General features: G+C 55.3%; 1 protein-coding gene across 1 annotated transcript; it reads right to left on the reverse strand.

Moving 5' to 3' along the window:
- Positions 1-529: 529 nt before the first annotated feature.
- SUN2 (Sad1 and UNC84 domain containing 2) lies at positions 530-16,636 on the reverse strand. The gene is given in 19 exon segments (XM_032492259.1): positions 530-2,216; positions 3,163-3,255; positions 3,630-3,797; positions 3,947-4,062; positions 4,418-4,502; positions 4,747-4,968; positions 5,337-5,502; positions 6,065-6,108; positions 6,588-6,665; positions 7,105-7,359; positions 8,663-8,725; positions 8,727-8,791; positions 10,085-10,155; positions 11,156-11,249; positions 11,600-11,695; positions 12,273-12,410; positions 12,790-12,992; positions 13,856-14,016; positions 16,464-16,636. Coding segments are annotated over 18 exon segments (2,196 nt in total). The 5' UTR covers positions 13,981-14,016; positions 16,464-16,636; the 3' UTR covers positions 530-2,102.
- Between the last annotated feature and the right edge of the window lie 229 nt (positions 16,637-16,865).

Here is a 16,865-nt window from a genome sequence, read left to right on the forward strand (position 1 = left end):
GCGCATTTCAGAGTCCAGTTGGGGAACCACCCCAAGCCCTTCGAGCTGCTCTTTGGAGGCACTGAATCTGGGAAGATATTTGCAGGGAAGGGCCAGGACCTGTTCCCCTAAACTGGCAGGTTCTAGCTCTTCATCCCATCCCAACAAAGGTAAAAGGGACAAGTAAGTGTAATTCCCACAGAGGGGGTTTGCTGCACTGATGGTGGACAAGCTTAGTGGTGAAGTGGTAACTTTTTCTACCTTCTGCTCAAATGGCACTGAGAGGCCCAGGAAGAGCCTTCTGCTTCATAATGGGACATCAGTGATGGCTAATAAAGCCACCTCACTTCTTTCTCTTGTCAACCCTTGAGCCCAGAGTCACGGGAATAGGGCCTGCCTCAGATCCCATCTCAGCTGGGTTTTAGCTGAGAGGCTTTGCTCTCTAAAGTTTAGGAATAAGTCTTTGGGGCATTGTTCTGGCTAAGAATTTATTCTCTTTTCCCCAAGAACAGAGTCCCTGTACAATGGCCAGATAAAACCACACACTCCGTTAATCCTGGGCATAATTTATTTTTTGCATAGGCATAAATTAGAATCTGGAGATTTAAAAAATTAACCAACAGTGCAGCATTTGTGACAGGAGAGCGCAAAACCTGGTTGTCTGGGGGCAGAGGCCAGTGCTGGAGGACCACAGGGTGGCTGGGGAGCCTTGCCTTCATTCCAGCTCCATCCTCCAGGAAGCCATTCAGGGCGCCCACCTGCACAGCAGCCTTTCCTGCCCCCTCCCCACAGGCCAGAATGACCCAGAGTTGGAACCAGTGTCCCAAGCCCCTCTTGGCAGCCAGGTTACAAGGAACTGAAATCACCCACTGCCCCACAGAACGGGGCTAGGAATCAAGCCCTTAGCTTTTCAGTTAAAAAAACAGACCTTGAAAAATATATACATAATACATCAGGGACTGCTGGGTCCAAAAGCCCACGTCAGCCCCCACCTTCTTCACCCAGCCCCCCACCCCTGATTGCCTACCCCCCATAGAAAATGAGTCTGAAAGGAAACAGAATTGAGCAAGAGCTGAGAAAGCCCCAACAGGGTGGCTGAGGGTTAGGGGCCTCTTACATCAGGGGCCTGATGAGGGTTAGGGTAGAGCCAACAATGCAGAGTCCAGGGAGTCCCCTGCTCCCTACACTTTTAGCTGACCCCAGATGGCCATGGCCTCAAAGAATGAGGGCTCCCCGCACCCTGGGGGACTGTGGCAAGCTTGCTCTGGGACACTGGCAGGCCCTAGCAGAAATGGGGAGCAGAGTGCCCCAGTCCGAGCATCAGAGAGAAAGCAAGTACTGTCCCAGCAGAAGGGAATCCTATAGGGCTGGCTCCAGCCTCAGCCACACAGGCAGCAGCCCTCAGAAGCTCACAGGAGCCAGACCTTCTAGGGTACAAGAAGCCCCATGGCTCACCTTGACCCAGGACAAATACAGTGTATAGAAGCCCTTCAGGAAACCCATGGACCAAGCTCCCCTAGGTTGCTGGCACTAGCTTTTTGGGGGAGCCCAGCTGCCCTCTCCCAGGAGCTTCCTGCCAGGGTACCAGTCCCAACCTGCACCCTGAGCACCCTCCTCCCAGAGGGCCTCACTTCCCTGCCTAGGGAGGGGGCGCAGCTCAGCTGCCCCAGGCCACAGCCTGGTACCGACGGCTTTGGCACCTGCTTCATTTACAACAGCAGCTCTCTGGATGCTGACCCTCCCCTCGGGCAAGGGGCAAGCAGGTCTCACCCATCTCTGCTGGAACACGTGCACTCATTGTCTCTCCCTGCCTCCATTCCCCATGACTTGCTACATATATACACCCTCCCAGGAGTAGTGGCCGGTGCCTGGCACGCAGAGAGCAGAGAACGAAGAGAGACACCGAAGCCTGCTGTCCCCACTGAGCTGCCCGCCAGTCAAGAAAAGCCTGCGTGTTCTTTCTTATCTCCGCTGGGCCAAGGGCTCTTCTTTCTTGCTCCTGGAAGTCAGTGTGCTTCAAGCGTGTGGGGGAAGTGGCAGGGGTGCTGCTCACCTACCCCCAGAGAAGGGGGCACGTGCTGAGAGGCGCTGGCCTCCCAGCTGGCCGGCAGCTCAGAGAAGGCTTAGTGGGCGGGTTCCCCGTGCACCCTGAAGCGGTAGATGCAGGTGTACTCGGGGTGGCCCCAGTTAGTCAGGATCCGCAGCTCCACCACCTGGTACGTGGCCATTTGAGGGTCCTGGGTAGAGAAGGCAGGGGTAAGAGTCCTCAGGCCTCACTGACAGACAGCAGACCAGAGGGGAGACAGCCGCACCTAGGCCAGACACACCTCCTGCCCAGGCCGCTGCAGAGAACCGGGCTTCAGACCCTGGAGCAGTTTTCAGCTGGTGGGCCGAGGGGCCCCAGAGGCTTCAAGGGCCACCAACCCATGGAAGGCTGCACTCAAGGTCAGCTCATGGCCACATGAAGATGGCCTTGTAGCTGAGCACCAGCATGATTCATCCCAAACTGGGCTAAATTCACAGGAGCTCATTATTCACAATGAACAGAACTACCTTCATGGAGGGTTTGATAATGTTGATGCTGAAGAAGAATTCCTTTACTCTGAATTAAGCAGAATTATTTTCTCAAGTTCCTACCAGGCCTCTGTCTCCTCTGCTCATTTTCAGCTGAGGGCTGAAATTCCTTGGCCTGGTTGCCAGGCCTGCCTCTCTTCCTGCCTCTGTCCCTTTTCCACCTTACCCAGTTCTTCACACTAGGACTTGCCTGGGTGGCGCTCAGGCCACCTGCCACAGACTCACCTGAGCTGGAGACTGGGAATCTGTGTTTCTAACAAAGGCCTAGAAGACTGATGCCCACTCAGGTTGAGGCAAGAGGCCCCTCTCAGTGCCCCAGCCACACTGTGCTGCCTGAGGCCCAGCAGGGCATGCTCCTCAGACACCTGCCCTTTCCAGGCAGCCTTCCCCAACACCCCCATCTGGAAGGGGCCCCTCCCCTGCACTGATGTCTACTTGGGGCACCTCTCCCTCGCCACTTGGACAGCTATCTGTTCTTTACCTTGAGCTGTGGGAAAGCAGGGCTTCTCAGAACCCCCAGTGCCCGGCCTAGGGTAAGTACTCAAAACGTTTGCTGAGTGGATGGGAAAATAAATATGCCCCCTCTGCTAGCAAAATGGAATCCCATACCTGAAAATAAAATGTCTGAATGGGTTCCCCATCCTGGTCATAGGTGAACTGGCCAAGGAGCATCCCCTCCTGCTGCAGGTCTTCATCAAACCCCTGAAAAGAGAGTGAAGAAGGGAGGGAAGATCCTGCTCTTATACGTGGGCCTTGGCCACCAGGGAGGAAGACCCTACCTCCCGATTCCCCCCTGGCCCCCTCCTAGCCGGCAGGGCAGGCACCAGCCTCTGCGGGGACTGCAGGGGCCTGAGCTCTGGACATGGGGCTGTCCTGTGGTCTGTGACAAGTCACTTAATGCCTTAGGCCTCGGTTTCTTCCTCTGCAGCCTGAGGAAATGCCATTTCCCACCTTGGCGCCATCTCTTCCGTATCTGCTCCCTTCCTCCCAGCCAAAGAATGACCCTAACTTTATCCTCAACAGAGACTCCCTGGGTCCTCCTGCAGCCCCTCTGGCCCCCCAGGTGGGATACTCACAAAGACAGCGAAGTCTTTGGGGGCACTGGAGATGGTGCTGTTGGGCGACAAGGACTTGGGTACATGCTCTAAGGTGACAGCAGTGGGGCGGATGCGGGCAGAAAGGCGAACCACAGCAAAGCCCTGGGGACCCTGGAAGGCCCAGCAGTTGCCTGGGTGCACATCTGGCTGGAGAGGAAGAAAGTTGGGTCAACACACAGCAGGTCACAAAGGCAGCCAGCCCTGAGTGCAGCTCTCGCTGACCTGGGAAGGGACAGTCACCCAGGCAACTAGTGCTCAGGGCCCCACTCACACTGTTGTCCTCACTGGGTGCCTACCTGGAGAATGACTCGGGGAGACTGGGAGTGGTACCACAGGGGGATACCAAAGAGGCTGAGGAGGGCCGTCTTGGTCTCGTAGGTCTCAGAACATCGGGTACTGATAACACTGGCCCCTGAGACAGGAAAGAAAGACAGGGTGGGTGCCTGCGTTGCGAGGGAGACCCCGACAACCGCTTGGCTCGCCAGCTCAGGGAACCCGAACAGGGACTGCTATTGCCCATCTCCTCTTTGAGAGCCAGTCTTCACACCTAACCCAGACCACAGAGCAGCTGTAAGCATCAACTCCTCCCCAGCCAGGGATGGTGCTCAGGACATCCTGAATTCTTCCAAGTTTTCATCTGCCTTTGTTGTGAGTTCTGGGTTGGGTGATTTCTGCTGATCTTAAGCCCTGCCTGCCTAGCACCACGGCTGCCCTGGCAGATGCAGGGGGCCTGCCAGTGTGGGGGAAGGGAGGACAGGTGTACACACCTCCTGATTCCAGAGCATAGTCCACCATCCCGATGCGGTCCTCGCTGTAGCGCTTCAGAGCTTGGTTTACAATGTGGTGCACCTGCTAAAATACAGGCACCCAGAACAGTAGTAGTGGGACTCAGAGACTTTTCCACCCCTGTGCCCCCACTGTTAGGAGCCAGGAACCCATGGACTGAGCCCTCCTACGCCTGCACCATGCTGGTGTCCAGATAATCATGTCACTTACCTAGGCATATGCGCACCTTCCCAAACCAACCCCAAACCAATGTGTGTGTGTCGGGGGAACAGATTATCCATCGGGGGCAGTCCAGACATACAGTCCTCACCTCCTCTGTCACCCCAATCACGCCTTCCTTCTGCAGTGTCAGCCCCAGGCTGGCCACGGCCTCCCTCGCCGACTTGCCCTGCATCTCGGCCACGTGGGCGAGGACCTTGCTCTCCAGCTCCTGCAACTGAGCTTGCATCTCCTCTCGCTGAAGGAGCCCTGTACGGGTTCCCCCACCTCGGAGAAGGAACTGGCTGATCCAGGCAGGGAACTGAGACTCCACCTAGGCACCAAAAAAAGGTCTCACTCTGGGAGGCTCACAGGGACAGTGGAAGCCGCCATGGCACAGCCCTGGCCAGGGTGAGGTGGTGCTAGGCTTGGGTAGAGGGCACAGGGAACCCGCACCCTGCTGCAAGGGGAGAGCCCGCGCATGCCTGCTCAGGCCACAAGGATGCGAGTTATGAACCCTCCACGTAATCAATGAGAAAACAGGCAGAACTTCTGTCAAAGAAAGCCAGCAGCTGTGCTAAGTCCAAAGTGGGGGCTTGTGGGACTAAGGCTACAGGGGCAAGAGGCTCTCTGCTGTGCAGACTCCCAGGACTGTCTCAGAGGAGGGGTGTTCAGCAGGGGACTTGGATGGTTCCAACTCACGTCGTCCCGCACAGCCTGGAGCTGCTGGGGCAGCAGGCCCACTTGGTCCTCCACCGAGCTCTGCTTCAGGGTCAGGGCTGCCAGCTCCTGCCGCAGGCCTGCCAGCTGGCTCTCCAGCCGCCCGAACTCCTTCATAGCGCTCTCCTGGAAGGACTCCTGGGTCATCCTACTCCCAAAGAGAGAAGAGTAAGCCTTGGATCTCCGGTGAGGGTAAGGCTATGCTGGGGAAACAAGAGGATCCCCTATTGGCACCTGATATAAGTGCTTGCCCACCACCCACTGGGGAGGGCAAGGCCTGCTCTTGGAAGTTCTGGCTGTAGAATGCAGCTCTGGTGCCTGTGACTTGGCTTGCCTGTCCCAAGGAGCGAATTCTTATCCCATTCCCTTTCTAAGCCCAGACCCACAATTCACTCTGCCTTAGCTCTCACACCCTCCACAAGTACAGACGTCTGGGGCGTGGGAAGACAGCCTGCACGAGGCTGTACAGAGAAGACAGTATGCCCATCAGAGAACCCGTGAATCCCAATCCTGCAGTGCCTTAGCCCCCGCCCCACCTCCACTGCATCTCAAGGACGGACTCTGAGCAGGGGGCCTGAGCTAGTTTTCAGCCACCTCCCTCTCTGCTTCAAGCACAGTCAGAACTCTGCTGTGGGGCTCTGCTCCCCAAGTCCTGTCAGGGGGTGGGGGTGGGAAGGAGCAGGCCTAGGCTAGATGGCAGTGCCTGTTACCTTTGCCACTCGGACTTCAGCTGCTGGAGTCGAGCCTCAGACTCCTATAAGCGGGAAGAAGGGACCAATACAAGAAACGTCAGGCTCACAGCAATCAGTCTCCCAGAGCAGGGACTGTTCCCTGTGGGGTCTTTGTTTAACCACATCCCCATCCCGGGCCTCCTGACTGTTCCAGCAAGCATGACACTGACCTCCTGAGTGAGGTCCTTACAGGAGTCTCACCCTGCATCTGTGGCACTTAGGCGCTCACCAGTTCACCCATTCACTCAGCACGTTACACACAACACAACAGGCCGCTTGAAAGTAGCCCTTCCTGTCCTCAAGCGCACTCCCAGGGCATCCCCGCAGAGTGTTCCAGCCCAGGTGGATTCAGTTTAAGCAGAAGTCAGGAGGCTACATGCTCTTCTCCTCATTCTGCATCTAATCAGGCCCTTCGGGACCCAGCTGTCTCTCTCAGCCCGAGAACAGACAATGAACTGATCAGGCCCCACTGTAGGCCCCAAGTGCCCACAAGCCCACCAACCTGGGAGGCCTGGACAATCTTCTTGAAGAGGTCCTCTGAGTCTTGTTGATGCTCTGCCCTCAGGGTGACCAGTTCTTCCTACCAGGCATAGGAGAGAGGCTGAGGGTTTTACGAGTTGTGCTCAGAGAACTGCTTACAACCAGTAAGTGGTGTAACTAGAATTCGAACCAGGCCTGTTTGACTGCAAACTTCAGCTCACAGCCTTTCTGCTGCAGTGCTTCTTGGAAACATGCAAGACTCCTCTTGATCTTTACCACACACCTACATGGTGTGCCACACCCACGTGGGCCTCGTGCCAGGTACCCTGCACGCTCGTGTCCTCACAACCAGGGGCGGGCAGACAGGAGAGTCTCCATTTTAAAGAGGAAACTAAGGCTTAGAGAAGGTGAGTAACTGTCAAGGGGCAGAGCTGTCTGACCCCGAATGACACACTGCTATCTCCCTCGTGTCAGGGTGGGCAGGGCCTCGCCTCCTCCACCCCACACAGCCAGGGTGTCGCCCAGCTCCTCTCTCCCACCTGGATCCGAGCAGCGGTGTCCCTGCGGAAGTCCTCCTTCAGGGCAGCCTCTCGGCGGCTCACCAGCCCCTCCAAAAGCGCCAGGGTGTCCTCGTGGCTCAGGCCGCCGCTGCCTCCCTGGCCCCCTGCCCCTTGCCGCAGCTCCAAGCGTTCCAGCCGCAGGGCCTCCTTCTGCCAGCTGGAGGAAAACTCGGCAGCAAGATCTTCCAGGCGCCGCTCCAGAGAGTGTACCCGGGACAGAATGCGCTGCTCAGCCTGGCAGGGCGGGGAGGGAAGAGCCACAGAGGTGAGGGACTTATGACAACAGTGCTGCCTGAAGAGAATCCCAGAAATACCCAAATGAAATTATGAAAGTCTGTCAAATATCGATTAAAAGGCAGGAGTCTACTGAATGTAGAGGTTGGGCTTAAGATATGTTCATTTTTTTACTTCCCCCATTTTACAAGATAAAGTAGTCCTGAAATTGAATTGCAGTTGATATCTTTACTAATGCTCAAAAAAGGAAAAGTTAAAGATGACATGTCATTGTTTTGTAAAATACAAAGTAAATTTGGGAAAGTAAAATCCACCAAAATAAATGGTTAAAAACGTGATACCACATTGAATTCAGCGGGATGCAAGCAAAGTTCAAACACTTACAAATAGGGAACACTGAGTTTTACACTTTTTTCTGGACCCCAGGACCTGCACACACACATTCTCGTTGTGTGCTCATCACCCTCCACCAGACCACAGGCACGGCCTGGGCCTGACCCATCTTTAGCCTCTGCAGGTTGCAAAAATGGCCACTCCCCGCGTCTGTGCCCTCTGCAATGCAGCCTCGCAGAGGTGGAGTTTTTCCTTGTCTGTGAATCTGGCCTGGCTCTGAGGTTTGCTTCAACCAACAGAACATGGCAGAAGTGACAGTGTGCTGGTTCTGAATCTGGGCCTCAAGGTCTGGCCCGATTCTGCTTTCTTGAAACCCTGCCCCACCGCTGAGAACAAGCCCAGGCTAGCCTGCTGGACAGCCAAGGTGCATGGAGAAGATGGCCCGCCTAGGCAAGCCCTAGGCCAGCCCGCACCTGCTGACCCACCAGTCAGCCGCAGACACACGAAGGGGCCCAGCCAAGATCAGCTGTCCTTGCTCAGACCATAAGAGCCACCCAGAGGACCTGCAGACTCATGAGCTACTCCAATGCTGATACTTTAAAGGCACTGATTTGGGGGGGGGGTGTATCTGGTGGTAACAGGTAACAGACCAGGACATTACCTGACTCATGGAAGGTGCTCAGTAAATCCCTGTGAAATTCTATTGAAAAGGAACAAAGTAGATAAGATGATTTGTCTGATTCTTTTTCCTTCTGTTTTCTGTGTTTAAGATGGCAAATAACTTTTGGACAGTTTTGAGTCATATTTAAGTGCAGACAAAACATCCCCCCGACACCTGCATCCCAAACAGTAGAAAAAGGGGTATCCTGGGAGACGAGGCAGCACCTCTCCAGCTGTGTGTAAGGAGTATGGGCAGGGACTGCGATGGTACCTACATTGTGAGGGGCAGCCTGCGACCTAAGATGCTCACCTGGAAATGTGGGGACGAGTCTCTGGACCCCCACACCTCATGCTGCCCACTGCTGCCCTTCGCAGGCCCACCAGGAAACCAGGGCGGGGTGGAACGTCTGCAGCCCGTAGGGGTAGAAATGCCATGCTCCTGCAAACGGAGGATAGGATGGTTACCCAGGCCCCGGGCCACAAGCAAGGAGGTGCGCAAGGGCGAGGACCACAGCCTAATCAGCAGCGCATCTGCAAGATGCTCTACATTGTTCCCACCTCTATCACTGAACTTCCACACTTTTTACATAGTTGTAATTATTGTTCATATGTGTTCAACTTTTGATTTGATAATTTCATGTGAGTTTCACAATTTCATGAGTTGCCCCTATGCCCCCCAGGCTCAATTTTACCAATTTACAATTAAAGACCATGCTTTATTTTTTTTTAAGAGTTGGTTTTATGGGTTTAGCATCTACTCAAGTTGTATTTCTTTAATTATACTAAGGTAGAACATTTTTCCAAGTGTGGATTTCCTTTCTGTTTCCTGTTACAAGAACAGTGTGTTCATATCCAGTGGAAACTGGGCACTGCCCTTAAAATAATAATGATCCTTTATAATCTTATAGCATTTTGTTCAGGAAGCATGTTCCCATGTGTTATTTCAGTTTGTTTCACCATCCCCTTGTGGGATTGGTGGAGCCAAGTTCGTGATGGTGTCACAAGGAGATGCACAGGGAAAATCTGAAAGGCACAGGGGTGGAGTGACCAGCTCAGGGAGAGCAGTAAGTGTGGGCCCGTCCAGAGGGTCTGACTCAAAGTCTGGTAGTCATGTGCTTCCTGTTGCACCTGCTGGAGGCAGACAATGTAGAGCATCTTGTAGATGACAGGCATCTTAGTGCCAAAAGGGGCTCTTACTTCTTTTTACTACTTCATTGTCTTGATCTTAAACATAGCTGAAGACTGAACTTGATGTAACAATTATTCACTCACCCAGACTACGTCCTGATTTGGAATGGAGGAAAATGACTACTAATCATAACAGTGTCAGAGTCCCTGCTTTTTACCCTAATACGCCTGTACTAGGGCATGTTCCAGCCCTGGGGGCTCCAAGGATGCTTGAGACATGTCAGGCAGTCTGGCATAGCAGCCCAAACCAAGGACAAAATCAGTGGATCGGGGCACTTCCCCTTCCACCCACCGGACATCCTGAGAATGTGGCAGCACTGGCCAGCGGAGGACACAGGAGAGGCAGACAGGATGCTGCCCAGGCTGGATCCAACCCCCCTTACCCTGCCTCCTTCCCTTTTTTGTAGGCAATCACTATCCCTCAAGGTTTCACACTTCTGCTCTGCACCAGCCTCGGCCCACACTCTGTCCTGCCCCTCTAGCTCGCCAGCCCATCTCTACAAGCTCTCACCCAACCCCTTCCTGTGACAGCGGGCAAGCTCACCATAGGTCAGGCCAGTCAGCAGCAGCAGCAGCAAGAGGAACCACAGGAACGTCTTCAGGGATGAGAAACGCCTGGACCACAGGAGGGGAGAGAGAGGAGGTGGAGGTGTCAGGAGGGCGCCAGGGCCTCTCTGTGCCTCCAGGAGGTTCTTTGAGACTTTTTCCTGAGTGCTGAACTAGCCTAGGAGGGAATGCCCTCAAGCCTCTGTCTTGCCAGGGCCAGATTAGATGCTTCAGGGCTTTACCTGAAGGGCTTGCTTGGAGTGATGGGGACAATTCTCACTCTGTGAATTTTATTGATTGTATTAAAAATAAAAACTGAGGCCTTTGAATAACCTAAAACTTTCACATATAAGAGGTCCTCTAAGCAAGCAAATATTTAAAAAAAACCCAAAAAACCCCACGGAACTCCTTAAACAAACAATGTTTTCTTTTAGAAAAATGAGGACCCTTTTCTGGTGACATGAATCCGTCCTTGCCCCTCTTCTCAACATAGCTAGCTGCCCACTACAACCAGGATTATGGCCAGAGGGACCCTGACTTCCTGGCTGTTTTCTTTCCTCTGCCCAAGGGTCAGTCCCCAAATTCTGGTTCTGCCAGGTCAGGGACCTGGGGAGCAAACCTAAAGTATCCTCAGGCAAAACCTGTTCATGGTTTCTGTACACGATGTGCTGAACACCAGGAGTCTAGATCACCACGGCCAATTGGGAAGCTGAACGTTCTGGGAAACACACTGGCTGCCTAGAGCCTCAGGCCTGGCCAGCAGGAGGAGGGCCAGGCTCGTCTGAGACTCAGAAGTGGCTGGGCTGGCATTTAGCAGGAAGTGCTCAGGAAGAAATCAGAACCTGTGTTCCAGAATACTCCCTGCAGAGCTGTCGATTCAAGGAGCAAAACCTGACTCTGAGTTCCAGCCTGTCAGGCAGGGAGGGGCTCTGCACCCACTCCACACTCACTAGTAAAAGGTGCAAGTTAACTGGGAAAAACCTTCAGAGAAACAACCACATTCCAGTTTAGATGCTTCGTCGGCCCCTTCTGTCCTGGGGCCTTCTGATTCCCTCTCAGTCTTGCTCACCTGGTTAAAACGAAGACATCAAGGAGGGAGGCAGCTGTTGTGAGGCGGTACCAAGTGGTGCCAATCCACCAGTAGAGGAGTCCGAAGAGCCGGCCTGGAAGAGGGCCCGTTGAGCCTAAGTGCCACCCTGAGCCATCGGCCCGTGTGTCCCCACCTGCAGCCCTCCCTGCCCCTACCCTGGCCCTGACTGCCAGTGCGCCTGTGTCCTGTTCTCCGATACCCAGTTCTTATAATCCCACCTGCCCACTCTGCCAATGCCCTCCATCCAGCTTCCAAATGAGGGTGCTCCCAAGGCTCCTGGCTCCCAGTGATTACTCTAGAAGGAGCTTTCCCCCACGGTCCTACAGTCCCTTTGTAATGGGCTGGATGCCTGACTGCAGAGAGATGGGAGCAAGAGGCTGCCAGAGAGAGTGGAAACACGTGCCCAGAGCAGCCAGCACCCACCTGGAGAAGTGACCACCATCCAGAAAAAAGAGGCCACCTGAGACACAGCGTTTCGGAGCCGTGAACCTGAACCCCGCTGGTCTGTCTCTGAGTAACCTGCAGGGAAGGAGAGGGAACCAGCTCAGCTTGTCCTCACTCTTAAGAGCCCTGGGACATGGAGACTGTCACTTGTCTTCCCCTTTAGACTGTGAGCTGAGACCCTGTGTCACTCTCCTTTGAGCCCCCAAATGATACAGGCTGGCAGCTAGCAGGTTAGTAAACGCTGGCAGAATGAAGTGCCAGGCTTCTGACATTTTATTTCCCTTGAAGTCTGTGTCTGCTTCCCTCTCCTCGCCAGCAATCTTCAAACCACTGATCAGAACTGGACTAGGGGATCAAGCACCTCCTACATGTGAAATCCCACATTAAAACCCTTTCTGGGAATGAGTGAAACAAGGGAATTGGCCACAGGCTGCTCAGGCCATGTGGGGCCAGGGCAATCTCAGCCCAGTGTATTGAGGGCCACTCAGGCCTGGGCTCAGGGTACCATGGTGGCATAGCAGGGATGCCCAGCCAAATACTGGGCTCTCCCAAGCTGTCAGGGGTGCCTTTCCTGGCTTCCCATCACCTCCCCAGCAGCCCGGGAACCTGGTGGAGCATCTCCCTGAGGCTAGGGAGGGAGGGCGTCCCCTACCTACGTAGTCATCCTCGGAAGAGTAGCCCGAGGAAGACCCGAGGAAGTCCTCAGAGAGCTTGTTCTCAGGGAGCCCGTTGATTTTGCTGCTCTCAGTGCCACCTGTGCCTCGCCTCCTTCTCACCCGCAGGTCCTCACCTGCGGAGGGAAGAATGTGGGGTTCTCCTGGGGCCGAGATGCCCTGAGGAGGGTGTTCCAGAGGGACTTATGGGGACACCCTGGGGAGCAACTCTGATAAGCAGATGGACTCTGCTCTTAGCCCCTCCCGAGCTCTCTGGGTCCAAAGGAAGGTGCGGTGGGACTGGTCCCTTTAAGATGATAAAGTGGCTATTTTATCATCTTAAAGGGCCTGGGAGTTCAGACACTAGGCTGCTCTTCCAAGGGTTTCCAAAGACAGGGAGCCCCACTTCTGGCCCAGCAGTGGTTTGAAAATTTCCCCGGGGGAGACTTTTGGACCATAAATTTCCAGAGGAAGCAGAGAAAGCAAAGGCCTTGGAGAAAGGTGGTGGACACTCACTCCAGTAGGAGTCCCCATGCAGCTGGTCGTCCAGGATGGAGTTCCTAGTGAGGGAGGCGGCGAGGGCGGCGGCCCGGGGGCTGCCTATGTAGGACTCCCTGACCACAGACTCGCTGTAGTAGGAGGTGTGTGCGTCGGAGGAAGGGCCCAGCTGCGGTGCTGGGGAGAGGCGCTTCATGTTGCTGGACTTCCTCTTCAACGTCCTGTGGGATATCAGCCAGGAAGAGGGGAGGTGGGAGCAGGCAGGTGAGCCTGGCTGGGAATGGGAAAGCGGCTGCTCTGCCCTCCTCTGGTGAGTGGGTCGGCCCTGTTGCTGGGCAACTAACAACTTCCATCTGCTGACTGTCTAGTCCGCAAAGCAGGTACTTTCTCTGCTCCCACTATCTCTATATCTCACAAGCAGTTAGGTGACATCATCAGTAAGTGATGGAGCCAGGATTCAAATCCAGGTCTCTAACTTCAAAGCCAAAGTGTTCTCTCATGCTTCCTAATGGATTAGTAATTTCTACAACCCACTGAAAACCCAGGCAAATCCGACCCAGCCTCCTAGTGCTAGTCAAAGCCTCAGGGGCTGCCATCCGGGCCTCCCGGCTGCAAGCAGAGCAGGCTGAAGCGGGGGCCTGCCTAAGCTCGTGTCCCAGTGCCCCTCGGACTTGCTCCTCTCCTCAGCTGCTTCGCTGGCCCTACCGAGGCCCTATAGATGGTGTGACACATGGGTGTGGGGCTGGGAGGATAGCCAGACTGGCACACCCATCCATCCACAGCAGAAGGGGTTCCTGTGAGCCCGGCTCTCTGTTCTGGGGTTTCCGGACTGGCTTATTCTTGAAGCTGCCTCTCCCCACTTCCTGTTCTCTGAACACGAGGGCAGCAGCCTGGCTCATAGTACGGGGAGAGGACACAGCCGTGAGCCCTGGCATCCCCATAGGTGTGCATGTCCCTCGGACTGGACATGGATGTCTGACCTCTGCCCACAAAGGCTGCAAGAGGAAGAGGTTATGCAGTAAACCGCCCAAGCCACATGCTGTGTGGTCAGAGTGATCCATGGTTGGGGGCGGGGCAGCCCTACCTGAGAGGGCTGTCTTTAAACGCAGTGCTCTGGCTCCCCATCACCGAGCTCCCTCCACTGCTGCTGCTGCCGCCGTCATCGTCACCCTGGGAGTAGCGCGTGAGGCGCTGGCTTCGTCGAGACATGATGAGGTGGGATGAGGACCCTGCCCCTGAAGAAGTCTTGGGAGAGAAAGGAGGCCACATGAGGCTTGGGGCTGTTCTCAGCCCCTCCCCAGGGGAGGAGAGACAAGGCACTGGACCCCAGCAAACAGACCACCTCCTGTATGTTCAACAAAAACAGCCCGAGATGTGGGTGAGATGGGGCATCTATTAAGCATCCCAGGTACCCGGCTGCTTACATACCCATTTCTGATCCTTATGACCAAGGGAGCAAGGGAGGTGTCATTACTCCCATCGTGCAAGGGGGGAAACTGAGACACTAAGGTGATCAGTAACCTGCCCACAGCCATCCAGCCTGTAAGTGACAGAGTCAGGGTTTGAGCTCAGATCTGACAGGCAGCAGGGCCTGGGCCTTTCCACTCTACCAAAAAGTTTTCAAGTTGTTTCCGGAGTGTGTTGTTGTGTCTCCAACTAGAGTCTTTTATAGCCTCCAATATGTTCAGAACAGGCTGCAGACAGAGTTGTTACACAACAAATACTTGTTAACAAACTAACAAAACAGTCAAGTGGAGCAGCAGTATGAGTGTGGGATTACGGTCAATCTCTTCCAACCACATCAGTCACTACGTGGGTGGGAAACCAAGGCTCTGGAATTGATAACAAGGACTCAAAGGAGGCCAAGGCGAAAAGATCTGGTAAAGCGCGGCATTCTACAACTCAAGGAGGATTCATAAACTTTTCAGCTCTAGAAACCCAAATTCAAAATCTCGAAGACCAGCGTGAGCAGTGTGAACACGTTGCCTTTGCTGGCCTGTATCACAAAGTAACTGTTTCACTTCAGCTGGCTCAGGAGTCCCTAGTACTTGCAACTTGTTATCACACCTAATATTCCTGGTTGATACTTAAATGACTAGTTCTCTGGGTTGTGCGGTGGCCATAGGCTCTAATACATCCCAATTCAGACTACAGAAACCAGAAGATCTGGTTAGTCCAGCTGAGGAATTCTAGAAAGTCCTCTTCTGCAAAACAAGCTGCCTCATGTCTTGGTCTTATTGGTGTCTTCACAGGTAGGAGGCCCACCTGGCATCCTGCCCTAGTTTTAGGTGATATTGATAGTAGCCACAGCAGGGTCTGGGTCTGGGTCTAGGTCTGGGTCTTTTTCTAGATTCCACTCCTTATAAGGTAATTCCACCCCCACTACTGCCCTCCCCACCTGAAAGCTCCAGAGGCCCACACAGGCTCCTCCTCTTAAGCCCTGCCCTGCTGAAGTTGAAGCTTTTGCCCCGGAGTAGGAACAAAGCAGTGTGTTTCTACAGAACTCAAGCTGCCGCTGGCAAAAATATAAATAAATATTCAGATGGAGGTGTGTGTTTGTGTGTGGAAGGGGGAAGGGGTGCTGAAAACCGCCAGCAGTCTGCCTCCACCCTCCCAGGGGTGCCTTTTAGTCTTTCCCGTACAGTCGGCTATCACAAAACTGTTTACCACTGAGTCTGGGTTTCACAAAATGCAGGTCAAGGTCCATCCTCCAAAACAAAACAAGACGTGAGCCTATAGGAGAGTCAGAATAACCCCCCCCCACCTCACACACAAATACAGTCAGTTAAGAAACCCTCAAATAAAACATCCCTCCCGACGAGTGAGCTGAACCACATCATTTTCTTAGCTCCATCTTTCCGCGCCCCCGTCACAAACTTTTACGGCAGTATCCATCCAGTCTTCAGACTTAATCTAGATCCTGGGCGTCCTCCGCAGGACGTTTTCGCACTTTATTCCCTCGTGGGACCTGTAAAAATCTCCAGGTGCTATCTCCATTCTCCCTTCATTTCCTACTGGCTGAACCTGCGGAGGTTATTTACCAACCACGCGCCTGCCCTGCCTCTCGCTCTAAGTCACACCCCCGCCCCCTATTTGTTTTGTTTGGCTGCTGCTTCTTTTTTTCAGAACTGAACAAAATGGTCCTTCCTCCTATTCCCAGAGTTCTGACAGGCGGCGGCAGGAGCAGAGAACTGCCTGCCCCTGGAAACTGCCTGACTGGCACGGAAACGCAGGCACTGCCCTGAGCCAGTTTGGGACAGCGGGGCCTTCTCTCCCCTCCTGCCGGGGAGGTTCGGCCCGGGGAAGTCCCGCCTGGAGACATCCGCCCTCCGGACTGACCAGTGGGACCGGGAGTTGCCGATGAGTCAGGGCGGCCTTTGCATAGTGCTGACCCTTCCCGATCGGCCCAGGGGCGTGCGCCGGGCGGGGCTGGAGCCCGGCCCAGCTTGGCCCGGAGACGAAGAACCAGGCCTGGGCAGTTTGGCTCTGGCCGGTGCCGCCCAACGATGACCCCGGGGTCAGGCCGGGTCCTGGACCCGAGGGGAGGCGGACGAGGCCAGCCCACCACCCTCGCCCCGCGCGTCCGCCCGCCAGAGGCCCACGGCCGGCTGTTACCTGCTGCCGCCGCTGCTCGGGGAAGGGCCGGGAACGTCGGAGGCCCGCCGCGTCGCCCAGGCGCCCCCCCCCCTTACCGCGTCAGAGTCCGGGGACCAGCGCTCGGCGCGGGGGTCCGGGGCAAGCTGGGAGCGGCGACGCTGGATAAGGCGGGCAGGCGGGCGGACGGACAATACGGCCCGCGCAGAACGGCGCTGCGCGAGTGGGGCCAGGCGGCGCGCTCGTGGCCAAGTGTGTATGTGTGTGCCTGTCAGTCAACGCTGACAGGCCGCAGCCCATTGGCCAGGCCCCTCCCCGCGTCACCGCCCACTGTCGCCGCCCATTGGACGATTTGAACACAAAGGCCCCCGGCTCGCCCCGCCCGCCGCGTGGGCCCCGCAAGCGGGGCGCGGCCAGGCGAGAGTCTGCTCGTGGGAGGTGCCGGCGTGGGAGCGACACCTGGCTGCGGGAGGACTCCACTGGGGTCTGCCAGCAGGGGC

Source organism: Camelus ferus, chromosome 12, assembly GCF_009834535.1.
Source record: "Camelus ferus isolate YT-003-E chromosome 12, BCGSAC_Cfer_1.0, whole genome shotgun sequence".
NCBI classification, from domain to species: Eukaryota; Metazoa; Chordata; class Mammalia; order Artiodactyla; family Camelidae; genus Camelus; species Camelus ferus.